At 54.7% G+C, this 21,819-nt stretch overlaps 1 protein-coding gene across 8 annotated transcripts; it reads right to left on the reverse strand.

The window, feature by feature from the left end:
- Nucleotides 1-1,267: 1,267 nt before the first annotated feature.
- Nucleotides 1,268-14,959, reverse strand: DPF1 (double PHD fingers 1). Of its 8 annotated transcripts, none has more exons than XM_061388143.1 (12): nucleotides 14,850-14,959; nucleotides 8,366-8,526; nucleotides 8,184-8,291; nucleotides 6,647-6,774; nucleotides 6,286-6,375; nucleotides 5,816-5,894; nucleotides 5,503-5,634; nucleotides 4,559-4,609; nucleotides 4,347-4,466; nucleotides 3,187-3,299; nucleotides 2,506-2,617; nucleotides 1,268-2,415 (listed from the first exon to the last, which is right to left on the reverse strand). In XM_061388143.1, the coding sequence occupies exons 1-12, from the start codon at nucleotides 14,879-14,881 to the stop codon at nucleotides 2,345-2,347; spliced, it is 1,197 nt and encodes a 398-aa protein (XP_061244127.1). In that variant the 5' UTR covers nucleotides 14,882-14,959; the 3' UTR covers nucleotides 1,268-2,344. The 8 variants fall into 8 exon arrangements, with proteins under 8 accessions (XP_061244127.1, XP_061244128.1, XP_061244123.1 ...); XM_061388144.1 differs by having other exon boundaries at nucleotides 2,506-2,587; nucleotides 14,850-14,958; XM_061388139.1 differs by lacking the exon at nucleotides 14,850-14,959 and adding an exon at nucleotides 9,887-13,586.
- Nucleotides 14,960-21,819: the final 6,860 nt, after the last annotated feature.

Below are 21,819 nucleotides of genomic sequence, written 5' to 3' on the forward strand. Positions count from 1 at the left end.
ACACCAACTTCCAACACCCCACAACTCACACACGCCAGCCTGTGCTCTCGCCCGAACTGTGCCCTGCGCGTCCCTTCCCCGGCTTGCCCCAGTTTCTGCTTCCTCTGCCTGTTGCCCCCCCTCGCCCCCCAACCCAAGCAGCCGCCCTCCGTCCCCACCCCCAGCCTCTCCCTCAGCCTCCCACCCCACTTCTGGCTCTCCCCTCACCCAGCCTTTGAATCCTTCCGTGCCTTTAGCGCTCTCCAGATTTTTCTATTGTCTCCCTCAGTTCTTGACGTCCTCTTCCCTGTGAAGTCTCATCTCTGTATCATCGTCCTGGGACTTTGCCTGTCCTGGATGCTGACTTCATCTCTCTCCCCAAACGTACCTCCTCTCCATTCTCTCTTCCCCTCTCCTGTTTGATGGGCCCTGGTTCTCTGCCTTCCCTTGCGGAATCTCTTCTGCTTCTCTCTCCAAATCACTGACTCCTTCCTCCTTTCTCTGTCTCTCTCTGTGCGTCTGCTATTTTTTATTAGTTATTTCCTCTCTCCCACTAAATCTCCATCTCGTCTGTTCTCTTCCCCCATAATTCCTGTGGCTCCTTCATCCGCATCTCTCTCCCAGATCTATGTCTTCCTTCTCCTGCTCTTTTTTCTGATTTTCTAAAAATGTGTGACTCTCATAGCTGTCTCTTTCCTGACCGTTCTTGTGTCCTGGTTCTCACTCTTCACCTCACCTCACCCAAGTCTGTCTTTCGCCTGATGTCCCCGAATCCGCACAACCCTTCTTTCCTTTGCCCCTTCCCCTCTTTCCTTTGCCCCACAGCAGGGATGGGGAGCTCCAGGGGATGTCTGGGCCTAGGGTGAGGCCCTAGGCTGGTACCCCTGCTCCCTCCTGTAGCCCCAAGGGGAGGGTGTCTTCATCTCTCCATCCCTTCCCTTCCCCCAGTCCCCAGCTTCCAGCCTCCCCCCCTCACTGCTTCCCGCTGCAGCTGCAGCAATCGGTTGCCAGGGCAACCACAGCTGGCTGGGTGGGAGCCCCCTCTTCCCCGTCCCCCCCTCTTCTCCTTTCTCCTCCCCTCCACCCCATCCTCCCCTCTTCTCCTTTCCAGCGAGGCTGGGAGGAGCTGGGACAAAGCCAGAGAAAGGCGGGGGTGAAGAGGGGAGCTGGGAGGGAGATGGAGGTAGGGGCCCCGCTCCAGCTGTTCACCTCGGTTGCTTCTCCCTTCGCGAGGCCCCATCTCCCCTTCTCGGCGACGCCCCAAAGCAGCCTGGAGAAGGAAGCCGACGACGTGGGCAGAGGGGTCAGCCCCACTTTAATACACAGAACAAGTTAATTCACAGCAGAGGCAGGCAATAAAGGAGACTCGTTAACAAGGGGGGGTGGGCACGCCTGGATTGGGGGGGAGACTCCCCCAAGCCCACCACTTCCCCCACTTGCAGTCTCGATTTCCCTTTTTTTTTTTTTAAACCCGAACAACAAACACACACAACCACAAGAAACAACCACGCCCCCTCGCGACCCGAAAGTGGCCAGCGAGGGTGGCAGGGGTGGGGCGGGGCGGGGAAGGGGGAGAATCTAGTCCGTTGCAAAGTCTGTGCTTCTCATTCCAGCAGACGCTGGGCAGGGGCCCGCCTTGCCCCACCGGCGACGGCCAGCCAAGGCCGGCAGGCACGGAGTGGGCACGGGCGGGCAGGGCTCTTGGGGAGGGAGCAGGAACGGAATTCAAAACCATGGTTCACGTCTTCATGCAGTATCCACGGTGGGCACCGAGAGGGGGCGAGGGGTGAACACCACACCCCCCGGCCCGGGGTACAAAGAGGGGATGGTGCCCATCTTGGGTGGGGAGGTGGGACAGCTGCAACTCCAGGGGCTGGGGGGAGGGGCTGCCAGGCAGGACGCTGGCGTAGACTGGTGCCCAGTAGATGCGCTCAGCAGTGCCCCCTCCACCCAGCCAGACCTTATAGGACTCTTTGTTATATATTAATTTCTTTCTTTTTTTTTTTTTTAAGTTTTTGACTTTTTCTTTAGAAAAAGGCTTTGTCCATGCCCCCAGCCGGCATCCACCACCCCTCGTGCCCGCCTAGAGGCGGGGTATGGCTTTGAGGGGAGCAGAAGGCCCTGGTACCCATTTGCCAAGGGGGTGAGGAAGGAGGGAGGAGGGAGAGGACCCTGCTGGGCCCACCAACCCACAGGGCAAACATTCCACTTGCACAGAGGGGAAGGGGTGGCCCGGCCCCCTCTCTGGCTCCCCCCGCCCCTCCCACTGTGGGGCATTAAGGAAAGGGAGAGAGTGGAGGAGCTCCGAGAGGAGAGGCAGGTAGGCAGGCATCACCCCAGAGGTCCGGGCGAGCCAGAGCCAGGCCTAGGTGAGTGTGATGTAGGCAGACGCCTTCTCTTTCAGGTGCCGAAGACAGAGGTGACAACTCCAGCTCCCTGTGGGGTGGGCAGAGGACAGGCAGTTGGGTCAGGTCTGGGCAGGGCTGCCCCAACCCCCACCCCCACGTCAGACCCTCCTCCTCTCACCTTCCGGGGGCTCCGCCATGGGGGGACTCAGGCAGTACATGTGGTAACCCCGATCGCAGTCGTCACAAAACAGCAGCTGGTCCTGGGGGGTGAGACCCGCCCAGCTGGCACCCTGGGGGCACGGGCACCAGAAACCGGGGTGGGGGGCGGGGGCAGGGGCCAGGTCAAAGGGGCTGGGGGAGGTGGTCCTCTTGCAAGACACAAAGGGCTCTGAGAAGGTCATCTTTGCAAAATCCTCTGGGCCACACCAACCGCCCTTGAGGACCATCAGTTTGTAGTTTGTAGTTTGGGTTTTATAGAATTCTGTGGGACACTGAAAATGACACTGAGATGGTCTGGAAACCATGGGTTCAGGTCCCAGCAGAACCATGTCCCTAGCTGGGTGACCTCGGGCAAGTGTATTCCCCTCTCTGAGCGCGGTGTCTTCTCTGTGAAGTGGGAACAAGAGCACCTACCTCAGGGCGGTTGGGAGCACTCAGAGAGTGAAGAGTGTTAAGTGCCGGGTTCAATTAATGGCCACTAACAATAATAATAATACAGGTTAACTGGTGTTCACCAGGGAGGGCGCTCCAGAGAAAGGCGTTAGGCCCAACTGGCGGAGGCGGAGGCGGAGGCGGAGGTGCCAGGTGGGGAGGCTGCCTGGGGGCAGGTCCCCGGGGGAGGGAGCGGACAGGTACTCACGTCGTTCTCCGAGGTGCCGCACAGGCTGCAGGACTTGCACTCGATGCACTGCCAGCGGTACGTGCGCACGGCTGCCGTCATATTCACCGTGAACTGTAAACACGAGGGGTGTCCTGGGGGCCGAGGGGCAGGGATGCGGTTAGGGGCTGCCGTGCCCCCGGTGGCTGCTGACCCTGGGGAAGCCCCTAGGGGCTCAGTCCCCACCTCCTGGCTCACAAGGCCTGACCCCACCCAGCCCACGGTGCCCCGTGCCCGTTCTGCAGGCAGCGCCGCCCTGGCCACCAGTCTCCTACCCGGCCACCATGGCAACCACACTCTGCTCCCCAGAACACCATGGCAACCGCATTCCATTACCCACGGTGCTGTGGCAACCACTTTCTACCACCCACAACACCGGGGCAGCCACGTTCTGTTAACCGCTGTGCTGAGGCAGCCACATTCCATTAGCCACAGCAGAGTGGCCAACCCATTCCCTTAACCGCAGAACGTGGCAACCACAGTCTCCCAGCCACGATGCCATGGCAACTGCCTTCCACAGAGGGGTCCCCACACCCTGGTGCCCTGCAGCCCAAGCCCATTACATATGATGCCACAGCAACCACAGCGTTACCAACGAGACTGTGGAGCGTGTCAACCCTCTGGTCGTCCCACCACCCCAGTGCAGACGCCAGGCCACCACGACACCCAATCGCCATGACAACCGTATTTCACTACCCATAATACCATGACAACCACAATTCATTAGCCCCCTGTGCTGAGGCAACCACAGTCTCTTACCCACAAGTCCACCTTGGAAAACCACATTCTATTAACCACAACTCCATGGCAAGCGCCCTCTGTTGTCCACAGCATCCAGGCAGTGGCAATCCATTACCCGCTATCACAGCCCACTACCCCTGGTGTTTGGGCAGCCATCTTTCACTGTTCCCCATGCCAGACAGGCGCGTACCGGTGCCCACAATGCCATGACAACTGCGTGCATTGTTCCCAGAGCCTCCCTGACCCCACTGAGTTCCCCACAGTCCTCAGCAGTTGAGTCAGCTCTGTTCATCCACCAGGATGCTCTGCGTCCCCCCCTTTCTCTCTCCTCTGCTTCCTATCCTCCAGATCTGGAGTCTCTCCACCCCGGCCCCCAGAAGCCTCAGGTGGGGGGGCATCACCTGATCGCCCACAGTCAGCACAGGAGATGAGGTCCTCAGGACACCCCGTCTTCTTGGAGCCCCCCAGGCAGAAGTCGCAGTAGCCGTTGGGGATGACAGTGCCGTCAGGCGCCTTCTTGGCTGAAAGACAGCAGGCAGGGGTTAGCGGGGGCAGGAAGGGACCCTCAATCCAAGGCTGCTACAGAAGTAGGGGTGGAGGGAGGCGTCCCTACCTGTGTGTTTCCTCTGTGACTCAGGGACCCAGGCCAATTCTTTGTAAAACTCTGGGGGTGGGGGGACAGAGAGAGGGGCTCTCACCACAGGCAAGGCTCCACCCTGCCCACGGCCTCAGCCCCAGGGGTGGACCCCTTGTCCAGGCATGGAGGAGGTGAGGAGAGGGAGCCGCTATCCCAAGCTGTGTCCAGCAGCAAAAGAGAGTTGCAGGGAGCCCAGGTAATTCTCATCAGGACCTCGCAACTCTCAGAACGACTGACAGGTCCTCTTTATTGGGTAAAAACTTGGCAGGTACAACTTTAGGAAAAGCCCCCTGCTTCCTCTGCCCACACGCACTTCTGCCAGACAGCCACCCCCAACTAAGCCCCAACTAAATAAAAATTAGGTAGAGGCCACTGCCATGATCTGGTATGGAAACAGACTCTCAGAAGGAAAATTCTGAGCACAGAGGTGCCTGGGTGTGTAGTAGGGGTGGGATGAAGAGACTGCTCTCTCCCACTGAGGAATGGGTGGGAGGATGGTTCCTCCACTGGCAGAGCCTCTCCCCAAGCCTTCCCCCATCCCTCAGCTGTCAAGGTTGGCACTGGATTGGCATGGGCGGATGCCAAGGGTTCCCAGGCCACGGCCCCTGCCCCTTGGCCGAAGCTTAGCAGAGAAGGGAGGAAGGGAGGCAGAGAGGGAGGGGAGTCATCTATCACCCCCCTCCCCAAGCTCTAATTGAAACAATAAATCAGACCCAGAAATATTACGCCCGGCCGGGAGCGAGGGAGAGATGGTTGGTTGCCATGGCAACCCCAGAGCCAGCATCCCCATGGTTGGTGGGGGGAGGGGACCGCTGAGCTGGAGATTTTCCAGAAATGTCTAATGTGCCCCCTCCCTCCCAGGCTCCTTAGCCCCCACTCCCAGGGCCCCTCACCACCCCACGCCCTGTCCGCCTGCTCACGTTTATGGTTGTTTTTCCGGTGGAAGGGCAGGGCGTGGCGTTCGGCGTTCTCCTCCCCCTCCTCCTCAGCCAGGTGGGTGTGGGTGTAGTGGTAGCTGAGCCCTGGCCGATTCTTATACCGTTTCCCACAGACTGGAGAGTGAGCAGGGAGGGCCCGTCAGCCCTCCAGCCTCTGCCGCCTCCACCCTGGCCTCCAGGATCACACCTCCCTCCTCTGCCAGGGTCCAGAACGGGAGGGAAGGGGCCAGTGGGGGGCAAGGTCTCTGGGTCCCACTCTCTCTCTCTCTCTTCCCCCCTCTTCAGAAGGACTCACTATCACAGACATACGGCTTGTCTCGGTCCTCCAGGGAAGCGGTGTCCTGGCGTTTCCGGAGCCCCCCGATGCCGTATGCCTGAGGGGACAGTCAGGAGTGAGGGGCCAAGAAAGGGAAGGAACTAAAAGAATTTTCACCATTTGGGCTTGAAAGCCCAATCACAGCTCTGCCACTTCCTAGCTGTGAGTCTAGAGTAATTCTCTTGACCTCTCAGAGGTTCCATTTTCTCATCTGTGCCACGGTAGGAAGATTGCTCTAACCCACTGTACAATCTCTGTTTTGCAAATGGCTTAATATGCCCAAGCCTTAATTTCCTCATCTGTAAAATGGGTATAAAAATCCCCTACCCCTTTAGGCTGCTCTGAGAGTTAAATAACGTAAAATTGGGGCAGGGTCTGAACACTGCACAAGCAATCAATGGAACCCGCCTTGAGGGGAAGGATGATGGGGGGAGGTTTGAGAGCGATACCTTTCCTTTGGCCCTGTTCTTCCTCCTGGGCATGTCATCCTCCGGGTCTTCCACTTCAAGATCATGAGGAAACTCCAGCAGTTGCTGTTTCTGGGCACCAGGAGAAGGGAGACTGGGGTCAAGAAACGGGGTATTGTTCTGCTTTGGGAGGTAGTTCTGAGCACAGCAAAGATCAGGGGTGGCAGGGCAAGTTAGGAGGTCTTCCCAAAAGAAGATGAAGTATGGAGGGATGGAGACAGGATGCTCAAAGGTCCTAGGGAATCAGGGGAGATTTCAGAGCAGGAGCAAGATGGACCAGGAAACAGGCCAGTTGAGAGGGCAGCCACAGCCCCTGGACGGGTGGGGGGCTGGGCAGTCCTACCTGGCAGTCCATAATGGTCTCCTCCTCCTTCAGCTCTATCTTCTTCTCCCCTGTCTCGGCACACAGGAGAGCCTCAAGGACTGGCCCTTCAGGGAGGCCACCCTCCTTTTTCAGTGGTGCTTCACAGTCTGGGGACAAGACCACGGTAGGTAGGAGGGGGATCAGGTGAAGATTGTCCCTTGTCCCTGGAGGACTCCTCAGATTGCCCAGGTTGGGGAATCACGCTCTTTTCTGGAGGAAAGAGGCTTTCCCACACTCAACCAGCAACAGACTCAAATACTCAACCACCCATACTGCCCTCAATACTTCCACACATCCTAAGGATGCCCAGATCCTGGAGAAGACACAGTCAGACCATCAGAGACCATTGGACATACTCAGGGAGAAACATGGCCGGACCCTCCTATACAACTACATAATACAAGGAGGAGACCCACCTCGACCCCCACAACTGGAGAGAACAGACATTCAAACAGGACACACATGGACATACACACAAGGGAGATACAGACAGATCATCTGAGACAGCCAGACACACGAAGGAAGAGAAACACCCAGACACTCAGATACACCCAGACTCACGGAGGAGACATAGCCAGACCCTTGGGCACACTCAGAGACACTCCAAAAGAGAACATTAGACCATCAGATAAACCCAGACCACACGGGGAAAACAACCAAACCCTACCAAACACCTGAACATACTTAGGGGAGAGAGAGACACACCAGAGAATCACTCAGATGGATACTCGACACACAGGTGATACAAACAGTCCCTCTGGGACAATCAGACACACCCAGGAAGACAGAGCCAGATGGACACGCCAATACACCTGCCTGGACCCACACAGATCCTTGGTTATACCTGAGCAAGGGAAGAGAAACAGCCAGTGACTCTAACAGTACCGGACACATTTGAGAAGTGATAAAGCCAGACACTCATGGAGCAGCAGACATGGGCAGAAATACACCTGATACTCCAAACAGACACTCAGGGACGAGATTCTCCCAGACATTCCAGAGCATCTGGTACTCAAAGGAAGAGAGACACTCAGGAGCAGATAGACCAGACACACTTAAGAGGAAATAAGCCTGGAAACACCTGAAAAGAGACACAGACACCAAGACACGCTGTACTACAAATGGAAAAAGTTACAACCAGACACTCTGACACACCCAGACACACACCCAGACATCCACAGGAAAGAATAGGCAGATACTGTGATACAACCCAACTCACAAGGGAAGAGAAATACAAGGATGGGATACACCTAGACACACAAAACAGATACCACACTCTGTCCAGGAATACACCCGAGTCCAAGTAGAAGATGCAGTCCAAAAAACTCAGGGAAAACTGGAGAGTCTCTGTACTACCCCCAGACACACACCAGCAGACACAGCCAGTCACTCAGACACGGGCCAGGAAGGAAATAAAGGCAGATGTTCAGACGCACGAGGGCATCAACACACTGATCAGCCAGTGGTGTGGGCACCCACAGGGGCCACCCCAGGCACAGGACGGAGCCCCACCTACCGATCTTGTACTCGCAGGGCCGGAGTCTGGGGTCTTCCAGGATGTTGAGCCTCCGTTTCTTTCTCCAACAGCGGGCTGGGTACGTATAGATCTGTCCGGGGGCCAAACCTGGAGTAAGAAGGGCGGTAAGAACGCGGCTGGGAAGCCGCCGCCCCGCCCCACCCCCGCCCTCCCGGCGGTACCCGGGCCGCGGTGGGTCTTCTCCATCCAGATGTAGCAGTTGTTCTGGGCCACGCCGGTCTGCGAGTCGAGGAAGGGCAGGCGCAGGCTGCGCTCGGCGCACAGGCGCGCGTTGTAGCTGCGGCAGTGCTCGATGGCCTCGCGGTAGAAGTCCTCGCCTAGGCTGCGAGGGGCGGGTAAGCGGGCGGGCGGCTGTCAGCAAGGGCAGGCGCACCCGGTCGCCCAGCACCCCTCCCCCAGCCCACCCGTCGGGAATGGGTGGGCCGACTCCTCCAACCTCACCTCTCCCCTCCGGTCGGGACCCAGGAGCCCCGAACCCAGGACTCAAGCGGGCCTCGAGCCAAGGAGTAGATACAATATAGAAACAGATAAAGATACACCAGGACACATCCATTCAGGCACATATCCAAATCCACAACACAATATCACACATAGTCGCACAGGATTCACACACAAAGAGAGACATATCCCAAGACTCACAAAGGGAGAAACAGACACATCTCACATATGGGCACACACAAATATCTACTGAAAAACACAGATCTCTCAAGTTCCATAGTGTTGAAACAGATCACACACGTGTCCATGCACAAATATACATCACATATCCAAAGACACACAACATAAACAATCACCCACACAAAGACACACAACATGTAAACAGATTACACACCACAGACACTCACTCATGCATCCAAAGACACACACACAGGTACACAATGTTAAGAGAAAAAATGTTAAAACAAACTACCCATATAAGCACTTACACACATATCCAAATACACAACACAAATCACACACAATTCAGATACACTATACAAAGAAATCACACAGATTCACCCAGGATACACACACACAGTCACAAAGATACACAATAATATAGAAACCAACATCTAAAACACCACATATTCAAATACACAAAGATACACGTATACTCAATGTAGAAACAAATCCACCCATATTCACACAAAAATTTGCACATAGATACAGGAATACCTACATATCCAAAGACACAGAACACAAATGATGCACAGTTTCAAAGGACATGCACGCACACTCAAAGACTCAAATATTCAAAGATACCTAGAGTAGAATAAAAGAAATCAAATACACATCCACACACATATCCAAAAAAAAAAAAAAACCACCAGAATCCGAACAAGTGACACACACTCCATATCCCAAGACAAAGGTACTGTGAGCTTCACTCAAGTTTACCAAGCTCCCCGCGCCCCTCGTCCATTTCACCTTCTCCCCAGCCCCGGGGGTCTCAGGGCGGGACATGACCCCCCTTCCCGAAGAGGACTCGGAGTTCCGCACACTCTCCGCTCCTCCAAGAGCAGCGCGTCGGACACGGTTCTTGCCAGAGACCCACAGTCACACACACTCGCAACCCCGCGCAGCCCGGCCCACGGTGACAGCCCCCCAGACACCCCATCGGCCCCACCCCCAGCCGCCACACACACACACGCCCGCGCGATCCGCCCGCGCTCCCTCCCCCGCCTCCCGCCGGCCCGCAGCACCTCAGGGGGCCGGGGATGACCGTGGCCATCTTGCTCCCCGGGTCCTGCCCCCAGCAGGTCCCCGCCGGGCCGGTCCTCCCAGCGCTCGGGCGGGCGCTGAGGCCGCCCATCCATTCATTCCCGGGGGGGCGGGAGCACCGGGGCCACAGCCAATCAGGGCGGCGGGGCGGGCCCGCTCGGGTATGCTGGGAGTGGTAGTTCCCCGTCTGGGGCTGGCGGGACCCCACCGGGAAGCCGGTCAGAGATGGGGCCCGAGGCACGCATAGCCACTCACGCACGCTCACCCGTGCACACCTCGGAGTCTCGCACATGAGTCTACACTCACGCATGCACACCTGGGCTCGCACACACCCACACACGGCGGCTTACACACACATTCACACATATACTCACAGCCTCCCACGCAGACTCACGCACACTCCCTCTCCCACACCTTCGCCCAGACTCGCATACATTTGCACTCACACAAACACTTGAGTGCCAGGAGACTTAGAGACACCGTACAGATGCCCACGCAAACGCCCCGCCAACGCATGGCTCCCTGACGACGCCCCCTCCCCCAGTCCCTTCTAGCTCCAGAGAACCCTCTCGGTCCCCGGTCTCTGGTCACCGTCGGGGCTGTCTCTCTCACAGGGACCACGCCCGACTCAACCCCTTCCCAGGCTTGACAGCAGCCGTGCTAGTTAGGAGTGTGCTGTAGCCACACTTCATGGGTTCAAATCCTGACTCTGCCAACTTGGTGGCCATGTGACCCTGGGCAAATAACTTAATCTTTCTGGGACTCAGTTTCCTGATCTGTAAAATAAGGATGATGCCTCACTGGATTATTGTGAGGATTGAATGCGTAAGTATTGGGGTGTGCATGCGTTAAATCGCTTCAGTGGTATCTGACTCTTTATGACCCCGTGGGCTGTAGCCCGCCAAGCTCCTCTGTCTGTGGGATTCTCCAGGCAAGAATACTGGAGTGGGTTGCCATACCCTCCTCTAGGGGATCTTCCCAACCCAGGGACTGAACTCTTTATGTCTCCTGCATTGGCAGGAGGGTTCTTTACCACTAGCGCCACCTGGGAAGCCCTTAAATATTGGTAAATTGCTTCAAAAGGCACCTGACAGGGATTTCACTGTTGGTCCAGAAGTTGAGACTCCGCACTCCCACTGCCGGGGGCACAGGTTGGTTGGGGAACAAAGATCCCTTATGCCATGCAGTTAGCAAACAAACAAACAAAACAAAAGGTACCTGGCAGGTAGTAGGTGTTCAATAAATTCATTCATTCCACAAAGAGGACCTGATGTGCACTAAGATGTAAAATGGTGATAGCTAACCATTATTAGAAAGAATAACGCTTGACGTATGTGTGTTAGTCACTCAGTCGTCTCCGACTGTTTGCAACCCGTGAACTGTAGCCCACTAGGCTCCTCTGTCCATGGGATTCTCCAGGCAAGAAGACTGGAGTGGGTTGCCATTTCTTCCTCCAGGGGATCTTCCCGACCTAGGGATCAAACCTGAGTCTCCTGGATTGCAGGCAGATTCTTTACTCTCTGAGCCACCAGGGAAGCTTGGCATATAATAGATGCTTACAAAATCTTTGTTAAGAATAAATATACTGAGTAGCCACCAAGTGTAGGCACAGTTCTTTAACAGAGATTCAGCCGTCTGATCCTCATAATGACCCACCAGGGTGATATTATCATTACCCCCAACCCATTTTCCCGGAGGAAGTAGAGTCGCATGCCGTCAGCCCCTGGTGTTTGCTTGAAGGTGAGACTAAGATAAGTATTCACTCACCCAGATGTCTGTATCATGTGGGTCACCCCCTTCTTTCTGCCACTGTCACCCACACTGACTCCACTGTAAGGGATGCCCAGAGAGGAAGCTGACCTTTGGAGTCACAGCACTTGCCAAATCCCACTCACCCACACCAAACCCACACCCCCGTCCAAAGTTCCTGTTCAGGTTTGAGCCCTTGTGTGGATAAAAAGGCCCACAAATGTCCTTATCTACCAGGGAGCTCTCCAGCAGACAGAAGAGGCCTTAAAGCCCTCACCTCTTTTGTCTCTTGATGCTCCCACCTACCTCCCTAATGAAAGAGGCCCCCTCCAGGTCTTCCACACCCATAGTCACTTCTAAACACACACACACACACACACACACTTCCCCGGTGGTCCAGTGGTTTAGACTCCACACTCCCCAGTGTAGGGATCATGAGTTCAATCCCTGGTCAAGGAACTAAGATCCTCCAGGCAGCAAGGCATGACCCAAAAACAAAAAAAACAAAATACACACACACACACACACACCCCTCTAGTCTTAGACCCCTTCCACAGTCTCTCCCCAATCTCTCCCAGGTAAGGCCTTGACCTCCTCTCCTCAAACCCCAAAAGCAGGGAGTGGGTCTCTGCTTCACATCTGGCCTAGAGCAGATGGCAAGGGGGTGAGGCACCTCACTCTGCATCACAGATCACACAGTGCCACAGGGACACTGGCACCTCACAGTCACTCTAGCCTCCAGGTCCCCTACAGTGGCCACTCCAATCTCATCCACAGTGAGCCCTGTCCCCCCCAACCCACCAGCTCAGCTCCAAGAGCCCTTGCCACCTTCCTCTGTCACCTCCCACCAACCTCCAATACATCCTTACACTTACTCCCCACACCTCTAGACTCAGGCACCTGCTCACCCCAGAACCTTGGCATCAGTTTTGCTCAGCTTGGAGCCTGAGTACAGAACACTCCATCAGCTCCCTGGAGGCCCCTGTCCACCAGTGCAATTTGGCCCACAGCTGACACCTAGAGAAGGGTCTCTCTCCCCTTTCTTACCCCTAGTCACCCTCACAGACCCCTCGGCCGCAGTCAAGCTCCCCTGTCCAAACAGTCCTCCTGTCCCCATCCCCCTGTGCCCTGTGTGGAAACCGGACCACAAGTGAAATCAATATTGATACTAAACAGTAAAGAATCTGCCTCCAATGCAAGAGACCCGGGTTTGATCCCTGGGTCGGGAGGATTCCCTGGAGAAGGAAATGACAACCCACTCCAGTATCTTTGCCAGGAGAATTCCACGGACAGAGGAGCCTTGCGGGCTCCAGTCCATGGGGTCGCAAAGAGTCAGACACAGCTGACACTTTCACTACATTTATTCAGAGTCAGGCTCAGTACCAAGTGCTTTACAAACATCACAGCAGCAACCATGAGATAATAAGAACTGTAATGATGCCCCAATTCACAGATGGTAATGCTGAGGCTCAAGGTGGGGAGGTGGTTAGTGCTCAAGATAGGGTTCCAATACAGGCAGTCAGAACCCTCCAGAGCCCATTCCTAAGGGGACTGGATTCTTTCAGGAGCCAGCCCCTTCCCTCCCCTCACCTCTTGTAGATCCCTCAGAAGGTGAGTGCAAAGAGGGCTACTGGCACTCCCACCCCCAAGCTTACTCAGATCTTCAGCCCCCCTGGCAATGGCTGCCCCACACCTACTCCAAGAGGTCAAAGTGAGGAGGTCTGGATACCTATAGATCCACCAACCTGCACACGAGCCCTGTGCCAGCCAGTTTGAGGGTGTCCCTGATAGGGGTAACACGTCTGTGTTGAAGAATTAGAGCGAGAGGGAGGCAGAAGTGTCACCGTTACACACTGTCTCACGCCTACCCCAACCCCACACACGCCCTCCAAGCTGGCTTGGCTCTCCGCAAAGCCACACGTGTAGGCGCGAGCTTGTAAGGCCCGGCCCCCAACATGGCCCAACTCCCCCCACCATCAGAAACCTGAAGCTACTGGGGGCCTTAGGTTCGGCCACCCCAGGCACAGCCTTCCCGGAGGGCGGGGGCGGGGGGCGCCCCGAGCCCCTCCCCCACTCCAACCCCCAGCACCCGTAGCTCAAGGTCAAGGTGGCGGAGGCGAGAGGCTGGGGGGAGGGTGGTGGAGGTCGCCCCGGCCCCTTTGTGCGGCGCCGCGGGCGTTCGCCCTTCGCCTCCTCCCCGCCGGGCCGGGGAGCGGGGGAGGGGAGGGCCGCGCGCGCCAGCCGGGGAGGGAGAGCCGGAGCGGCCGCGCGCCTGTCACTCCCAGCCCGCTGTCACCATTGGGGAAGGGGGCGGGGAGCACCGGGACCCAGGAGTTCGGGATCCCGAGGAAGGAGTGAGAGAGACGGAAAGAGAGGGAAGAAGTGGAGAGAGCGAGGGCTGGCCAGGAGAGGAGAGGGCTGGGAGAGAGCGTAGGTTTGAACCCAGGCGTCCAGGATGCCAGCCGCGGGGCCCAGGAGGAAGCGAAGCTCGGAGGAGGCACGCGGACAGGGAGAAACGGAGGGAATCCCCGGAGACTGAGGGTGCTCCCAGCACCCTCTCCCGAGGCATCCGGTCCCCAAGGAGATAGGAGATGCTCTCATTACATGTGTACGGGCAGGGAGCCCACGGTCTAAACTGACCAGAGCGTCGGGGCTTTAGGTCCTGAAGACCCGGGAAGGAAAAAGAAAAGGGAGAGACAGCAGGGATCGAATCGGGGACCCCCGAAGTCTCAGCTCCCACCCTGCGGCCGCGCAGACCGAGGTCCCCGGAGAAAGAGAGGGGAAAGAGAGAAAGATGCTTTTGAGGAGGTAGAGACCTGGGAGACTAGGGTCCGGACTTAGGCATTCGTACTCCAGCCCCAGGCAGGGGCAGACCTGGCGCGCCCAGAGACTCTGAGGAGAAGGAAGCCCCTACCCCCACTCTGGGTGGGGAAACGGCCTCCGCCACCCCCAGCCCGCGCCACATTCCTTCACTGACAGCGACAAAGAAGAGGCGCCCCCGCGACCCTGGAGTGGCTCCTGCCCCCAGCCCCAGGGGGGAGACAAGGGGTGGCGGCCCCCGCCGGGGGGACAGGGGGACAAGCTGGGGGCCCCATTCAACTACCATCCGCCCACTGCGTCCCCCTCCCCAGCGAGGGCGGGGGCGAGGTTCGGGTAGGGGGCGGATGGAGGGACGTGGACGGCGGGGACACTCACGACTTGAGCGGGTTCTGAATGGCGGTGGCCATGGCCCGCTCGGCTGGGCCGCCTCCGGCCCGGGGCGCCGCTGCCGCCGCGCGCGGGCCCAGCCCGGCCTGCGCCGCCCGCTCTGCCGCCCAGCGCGCTACGATTTCATTCATTCTTGGGGCTGCAGCGCGAGAGGAGCGGGGCGGGCCGGGGGCGGGGCTCGGCCAATCCCCGCACCTCCCGGCGCACGACGGGACGTGGAGTCTAGGGGCGTGCGGCGGCGCCCGAGGGCGCCCCTGTCCGGACTACACGTCCCAGGGGGCGTCGGGAAAACCGTGTGCCCATTGGCTACTGAGGATACAGGGCGGGGCTGGGCTCGCCCCAGAGCATCCTTTCCCTTCCCTGGAGTACTCCCTTCCCAGCTCCGGCTCTCCATCCTTCAAGAACCACGGGCGAGCGGGAAAGGGTGGTCGCTGATTTCTGGGTCTCCCCTGGGTATGCGGATGACCCCAGGGTCTGTCGTGTATTCTTGTCTTTGCCTACTTCTCTGGGTGTCTCTTCTTTTGTAAACCAGTCTGTAAACAAGCACAGGGGTTAATCAATGCCTTTGTTCATTTATTAAGTGACAGGCACTCTTCTAGGCACTGGGGAAACAGCATGAACAACAGACAGAATTGCTGCCCTCAAGGAGCTGAGCTGTGAGTGGAGAAAAACAGATGATAAACAAGCAAACAAGCTGTTAATTTTAGAGAGTGAAAAGTGCTATAAAGAAAGTGGCTTCTCTGAGGAGGTGACATGTGAGCTGAGACCTGAGAAGCTGTCACCATGCAATACATAGAAGCAGGAAAAGCTTGGCAAGTTCAAAGATTATTGTGGAAAGCTAGTGTAAAAGAGTCGAGTGAGTGAGAGGGGAGACAAGGTTAGCCAGAGAGCAAGGAACCAGATCATGTAGGCCCTTGTAGGCCATTATAAAGAAAATGGATTTTTGTTCCAAGTGCAATCAATCATCCTTGACTCTTCTTTTTTCACACACACCTCAAGTCCATCATCAAATCCTGTTATCTCTACATTCACAAATAGATCCAGAATCTACTCACCCTTCACCCTTCACAGCCTCCATTCTAGGACTCCCTCCTCCCATCATCTCCCCCCTGGACAGTCCCTGCCTCTTCTCTCCAGGGTAGCCAGAGTGAACTGCCTAAAACAGCTGGCATCACCATGCTGTCTGGCTCAAAACTTCCAATGACTTCTTTCACACTTAGAATAAAGTTCTAAGTCCTCACTATGTTCTCAGGGCCCCTACTTAAGCAGATCCCCAACCTCCATCTCATTTCCTCTATTTATTTATTTAGGCTGCACTGGGTCTTAGTTGCAGCTCCCAGGATCTTCGTTGTGTGGCATGCAAACTCTTAGTTGCAGCGTGCATGCTGGATCTAGTTCCCCAGCCAGGATGGAACCTGGCCCCCTTACATTAGGAGCACAGAGTCTTACCCTCTGGACCACCAGGGAAATCTCCCCACTACCCACCCCCCCTCCCCCCAGTTACATTTCTGATCTCATCTCCCTTCTTTCCCTTGACTAGCTTTGCTGACTCATTGGAAAAGACCCTGATGCTGGGAAAGATTGAAGGTGGGAGGGGAAGGGGACAACATGGTTGGATGGTTGGATGGCATCACCAACTCGATGGACATGAGTTTGAGTAAGCTCCGGGAGTTGGTGATGGACAGGGAAGCCTGGTGTTCTACAGTCCATGGGGTTACAAAGAGTTGGACATGACTGAGAAACTGAACTAACTAACTTTGCTCCAGCTGCACTGGCCTCCTCCTTATTCCTGGAACATTCCGGCCCCACTTCAGCCACAGGGCCTTTGCATTTGCTGTTCTCACTGCCTAGAATGCTCCTCCCCCAAGCATCTTCATGGTTCCAACCCTGACTTTACTCAGGTTTCTAAATTAATGTCACTCCCTCAGAGACAACCTCAGCTAAAATGGCATCCCTGAGAAACTCTCAGACCAGATCAGTCGCTCAGTCGTGTCCAACTCTTTGCGACCGCATGAATCACAGCACGCCAGGCCTCCCTGTCCATCACCAACTCCCGGAGTTCACTCAGACTCATGTCCATCAAGTCAGTGATGCCATCCAGCCACCTCATCCTCTGTCGTCCCCTTCTCCTCCTGCCCCCAATCCCTCCCAGCATCAGAGTCTTTTCCAATGAGTCAACTCTTCTCATGAGGTGGCCAAAGTACTGGAGTTTCAGCTTTAGCATCATTCCTTCGAATGAACACCCAGGGCTGATCTCCTTCAGAATGGACGGGTTGGATCTCCTTGCAGTCCAAGGGACTCTCAAGAGTCTTCTCCAACACCACAGTGCAAAAGCATCAATTCTTTGGCGCTCAGCTTTCTTCACAGTCCAACTCTCACATCCATACATGACCACTGGAAAAACCATAGCCTTGACTAGACAGACCTTTCTTGGCAAAGTAATGTCTCTGCTTTTGAATATGCTACCTAGGTTGGTCATAACTTTCCTTCCAAGGAGTAAACATCTTTTAATTTCATGGCTGCAGTCACCATCTGCAGTGATTTTGGAGCCCAGAAAAATAAAGTCTGACACTGTTTCCACTGATTCCCCATCTATTTCCCAGGAAGTGATGGGACCGGATGCCATGATCTTCGTTTTCTGAATGTTGAGCTTTAAGCCAACTTTTTCACTCTCCACTTTCTCTTTCATCAAGAGGCTTTTTAGTTCCTCTTCACTTTCTTCCATAAGGGTGGTGTCATCTGCATATCTGAGGTGATTGATGTTTCTCCCAGCAATCTTGATTCCAGCTTGTGTTTCTTCCAGTCTAACGTTTCTCATGATGTACTCTGCATATAAGTTAAATAAACAAGGTGACAATACACAGCCTTGACGAACTCCTTTTCCTATTTGGAACCAGTCTGTTGTTCCATGTCTAGTTCTAACTGTTGCTTCCTGACCTGCATACAAATGTCCTCTTAAAAGCTTTTTTTTCCCCCCTGGGACTTCCCTGGTGGTCCAGTGGCTAAAACTCCACTCTCCCAATGTAGGGAGTCTGGGTTTGATCCCTGGTCAGGGAACTAGATCCTATATGCCAATCTTTGCCATATGGAAAAGACCTTGATGCTGGGAAAGACTGAGGGCAGGAGGAGAAGGGGATGACAGAGGATGAGATGGTTGGATGGCATCACCGACTTGATGAGATGAATTTCAGCAAACTCCAGGAGATGGTGAAGGACAGGGAAGCCTGGCATGCTGCAGTCCATGGGGTCACAAAGAGTCGGACACGACTTAGTGACTGAACAACAAAATGCTGATTCTGTGTTGCCGCAACTAAGATCTGGTGTAGCCACATAGATTAATATTTTTTTAAAAAAGCTTTCTTTTTCTCCCAACACTTACAGTAATCCATCCTCATACTATAGACCTATTTACTTACTTGATTTATTGCCATCTCCACCCCTTTGAATACCAGCTCTATGAGGCAGAGGTTGTTATTTAATCTGCTGCTTTCTCCCCAGTGCCTAAAACAGGGCCTGAAAAATAGCAGGTGCTCAACAATTATTTGTTGAATAAATAAATGAATCAATTAGTCATTATGCTCCATGTCTCTCCCCACTGTCTGGCTCTGTGGAGCACAACCAGCAAGGAAAGAGTCACATGGGCTCCAGGCTGTGCCCTCCCACACACATAGACACTTCGACAATCTGAAGGGGATCAGGGTGGTGGCCAGGGTAGCAGTGGGGGGCGTTGGAAGACAAGCTTCCCAGCAGAGGGTCTGGAGCTAAAGCTTCAAGGCAAAAAGAAAGGAAAAGTTCATTTCCACAGAATCATGCCCTGTGTGGGCAGCAATGATGTGTTTGCACTATTCATTTATGTATTGGCTGCCTTGAATCTTCGTTGCTGTGCACAGATTTGTCTTTAGTTATGGCAAGTGAGGGCTACTCTCTGGTTTCAGAACATGGGCTCTAGAGCACAGGCTTGTTAGCTGTGGCACACGGGGTTCGTTGCTCCATGGCTTGTGGGATCTTCCCGGACTGGGGATCAAACCCGTGTCCCCTGCATTGGCAGGCAGATTCTCAACCACTGGGCCACCAGGGAAGGCCCAGCAATGAAATGTTTGATGGGTCTGCCCTAGGCTCTGCCTTAAGTTTGCAGTCCTGTCGGGTAACAGACCCCTCACTATACAATGACAGCCAAGGGTGGGGGAAGCCCAGGCAGAGGGGTCAGGAGATACACGGGCTAGGGGAGCCCAGAGGAGGTTTCTGACCCAGTCTGGGGGTCAGGGAGGGCTTCTTGGAGGAGGTTTCAGGGAAATCTTTTAAGTCTTGACCCTCTGATCTCTCCAGACACAAGGCAAGTTCCTGTCCTGACCTCTTGTGTCCGTGATGCCTGATCTTCCTGTCGCTCGAATCTTGATAACAAGCAATTTAATCACTTCTCCCAACCTGGAACCCAAAGATTTGACCACCAGAGGGCACTGTGGCTCCAGTTTTTGTCTGGGCAGGCTGTTCAGGAATCCTCAGACCCAGGAGGGACATTGTGGGGGGCAGTAGGACCAACCAGTGGACACATTGGTCCCCCCACTCTGAGCCTCAGACCCTGCCCAGGACTTGGTCATCAAGGTCAGAGCCCCTCCCTGCAAAAAATCCTGTGGAATCAATGTGTGTGTGCATGATAAGTCACTTCAGTCGTGGCCGACTCTTTGCAACCCTATGGACCATAGCCGGCCAGGCTCCTCTGTTCATGGGATTCTCCAGGCAAGAATACTGCAGTGGGCTCCATGCCTTCCTCCAGGGGGTCTTCCTGACTCAGGGATCAAATCCACATCTGTCTCCTGCATTGGCATGCAGGTTCTTTACCACAAGCGCCACCTGGGAATCAATAGGAGTCCCTCTGTCCCAGACCCCTGGGAGCCCAGCTTGGGCCTCTGAGGGAGCAACTTGCTTAACCTCTCTGATCCCTCTCCCACTATTCTTCAGAGGGTACAGCCCTCCCCTAAGCTGCCCTTGGGATGTTCAGACATGACCCTTGGAAGTCTCCTGCCCAGATGGGGATACTGAGGTATACAGAAAGTGTGGGTGGTGGGGGGGAGGGTGTCACACAATACTAGGACAAAAACAATAACAATTAATAACCACAATACAGGACTTCCCTGGTGGCGAAATGGATAAGAATCCGTCCACCAATGCTGGGGACACGGGTTCCATCCCTGGTTCAGGAAGAGTCCACATGCCACGGAGCAGCTCAGCTAGTGAAACGCAACTTACTGAAGCCCATGAGCCCATGCTCTGCAACAGAAGAAACCACCACAACGAGAGACCCTCACAGTGCAACCAGAGAAAGCCCACGGCAACAATGGAGATCCAGGGCACCCAATGAACAAGCGAGAAACAATGCATAAGGCCCCGTTAGTTAGCTCCTCCTGTGCATCAAGACCTGTCCCGAGCCTTTCACAGGTCTAATGTTGCTGTCATACAGACCACACTTTGGAAGCAGGACTCGTCACCTCAGAGTCAGACAAGACAATCTGGGCTCAGAGAGACAACACCCTTATCAAAAGACCCCACTCATCATGGCAGGAAGATCTGGGACTTTTTAAATTAATTTTTATTGGAATACAGTTGCTTTACAATATGTCAGTTTCTACTGTACAACAAAATGAATCAGCTATATTGATACCTTTGACCCCTCTTCGTTTGGGTTTCCTTCCCATGTAGGTCACCACAGAGCACTGAGTAGAGTTCCCTGTGCTATACAGGTTCCCATTAGTTATCTACTTCGTATGTAGTAGCGAATATAGGTCAATCCCAATTTCCGAATTCATCGCACCCTCCTTTCCCCGCTTGGTGTCCATATTTCCATTCTCTATATCTGCGTCTGTATTTCTGTTTTGCAAATAACATCATCTATACCATTTTTCTAGTTTCCACATATATGAGTTAATGTACAGTATTCTTTTTCTCTTTCTGACTTACTTCACTCTGTATGACAGACTTTAAGTCCATCCATGTCTCTACAAATGAACCAATTTCATTCCTTTTCATGACTAAGTAATCTTCCATCAGGCCTTCCGCCATGGCTCAGTGGTAAAAACACTGCCTACAACGCAGGAGACTCTGGTTTGATCCCTGGGTCAGGAAGATCCCTTGGAGGAGGAAATGACAACCCACTCCAGTATTCTTGCCTGGAAAATCTCATGGACAGAGGAGCCTGGTGGGCTACAGTCCATAGGGTTGCAAAAAGTTGGATATGACTAAGCAACTGAGCAGGCTTCCCTTCCCTGATAACTCAGCTGGTGAAGAATCGGCCTGCAATGGGAGACCCCGGTTCAATTCCTGGTTTGGGAAGACTCTCTGGAGAAGGGATAGGCTACCCACTGTAGAATTCATGGGCTTCCCGAGATCTGGGTTCGATCTCTGGGTTGGGAAGATCCTTTGAAGGAGGGCATGGCAGTCCACTCCAGTGTTCTTGCCTGGAGAATCCCCATGGACAGAGGAGCCTGGCGGGCTACCGTCAGCGGAATCTCAAAGGCTCAAATGTATACACAAAAGCAACTGAGCAGGAAGAAGAGAGAAAGCCCTTAGTGGTTGGCACATTTTAGCACACAATAAATATTGTTTGTGATCCTCACAATACCAGTTCCTGTGCGTGCATACTTCCTGAGTGCCATGCCCAGGCTGAGGGTTTTACATACATAAATCACATTTCTCAATGGCCTAGAGAAATGTGGTCTCCGGATAGAGATCACAAAGAAATCATGAAATCTGGACTTGGACTCCTGTGTGCTGACCCAAAGCACCCTCTGTGCGGCCCTAATGGGCACTTTTAAATTTTTTTATTTATTTATTTGGTGGTGTTGGGTCTTAGTTGTTCCATTGTGGCACACGGGCTCAGTAGTTGGGGCATGTGGGATCTTAGTTCCCAGACCAGGGATTGAACTTGTGTCCCCTACATTGCAAGGTGGATTCTTTAGCAGGG

This window comes from Bos javanicus, chromosome 18, assembly GCF_032452875.1.
Source record: "Bos javanicus breed banteng chromosome 18, ARS-OSU_banteng_1.0, whole genome shotgun sequence".
Classification (NCBI taxonomy): Eukaryota; Metazoa; Chordata; class Mammalia; order Artiodactyla; family Bovidae; genus Bos; species Bos javanicus.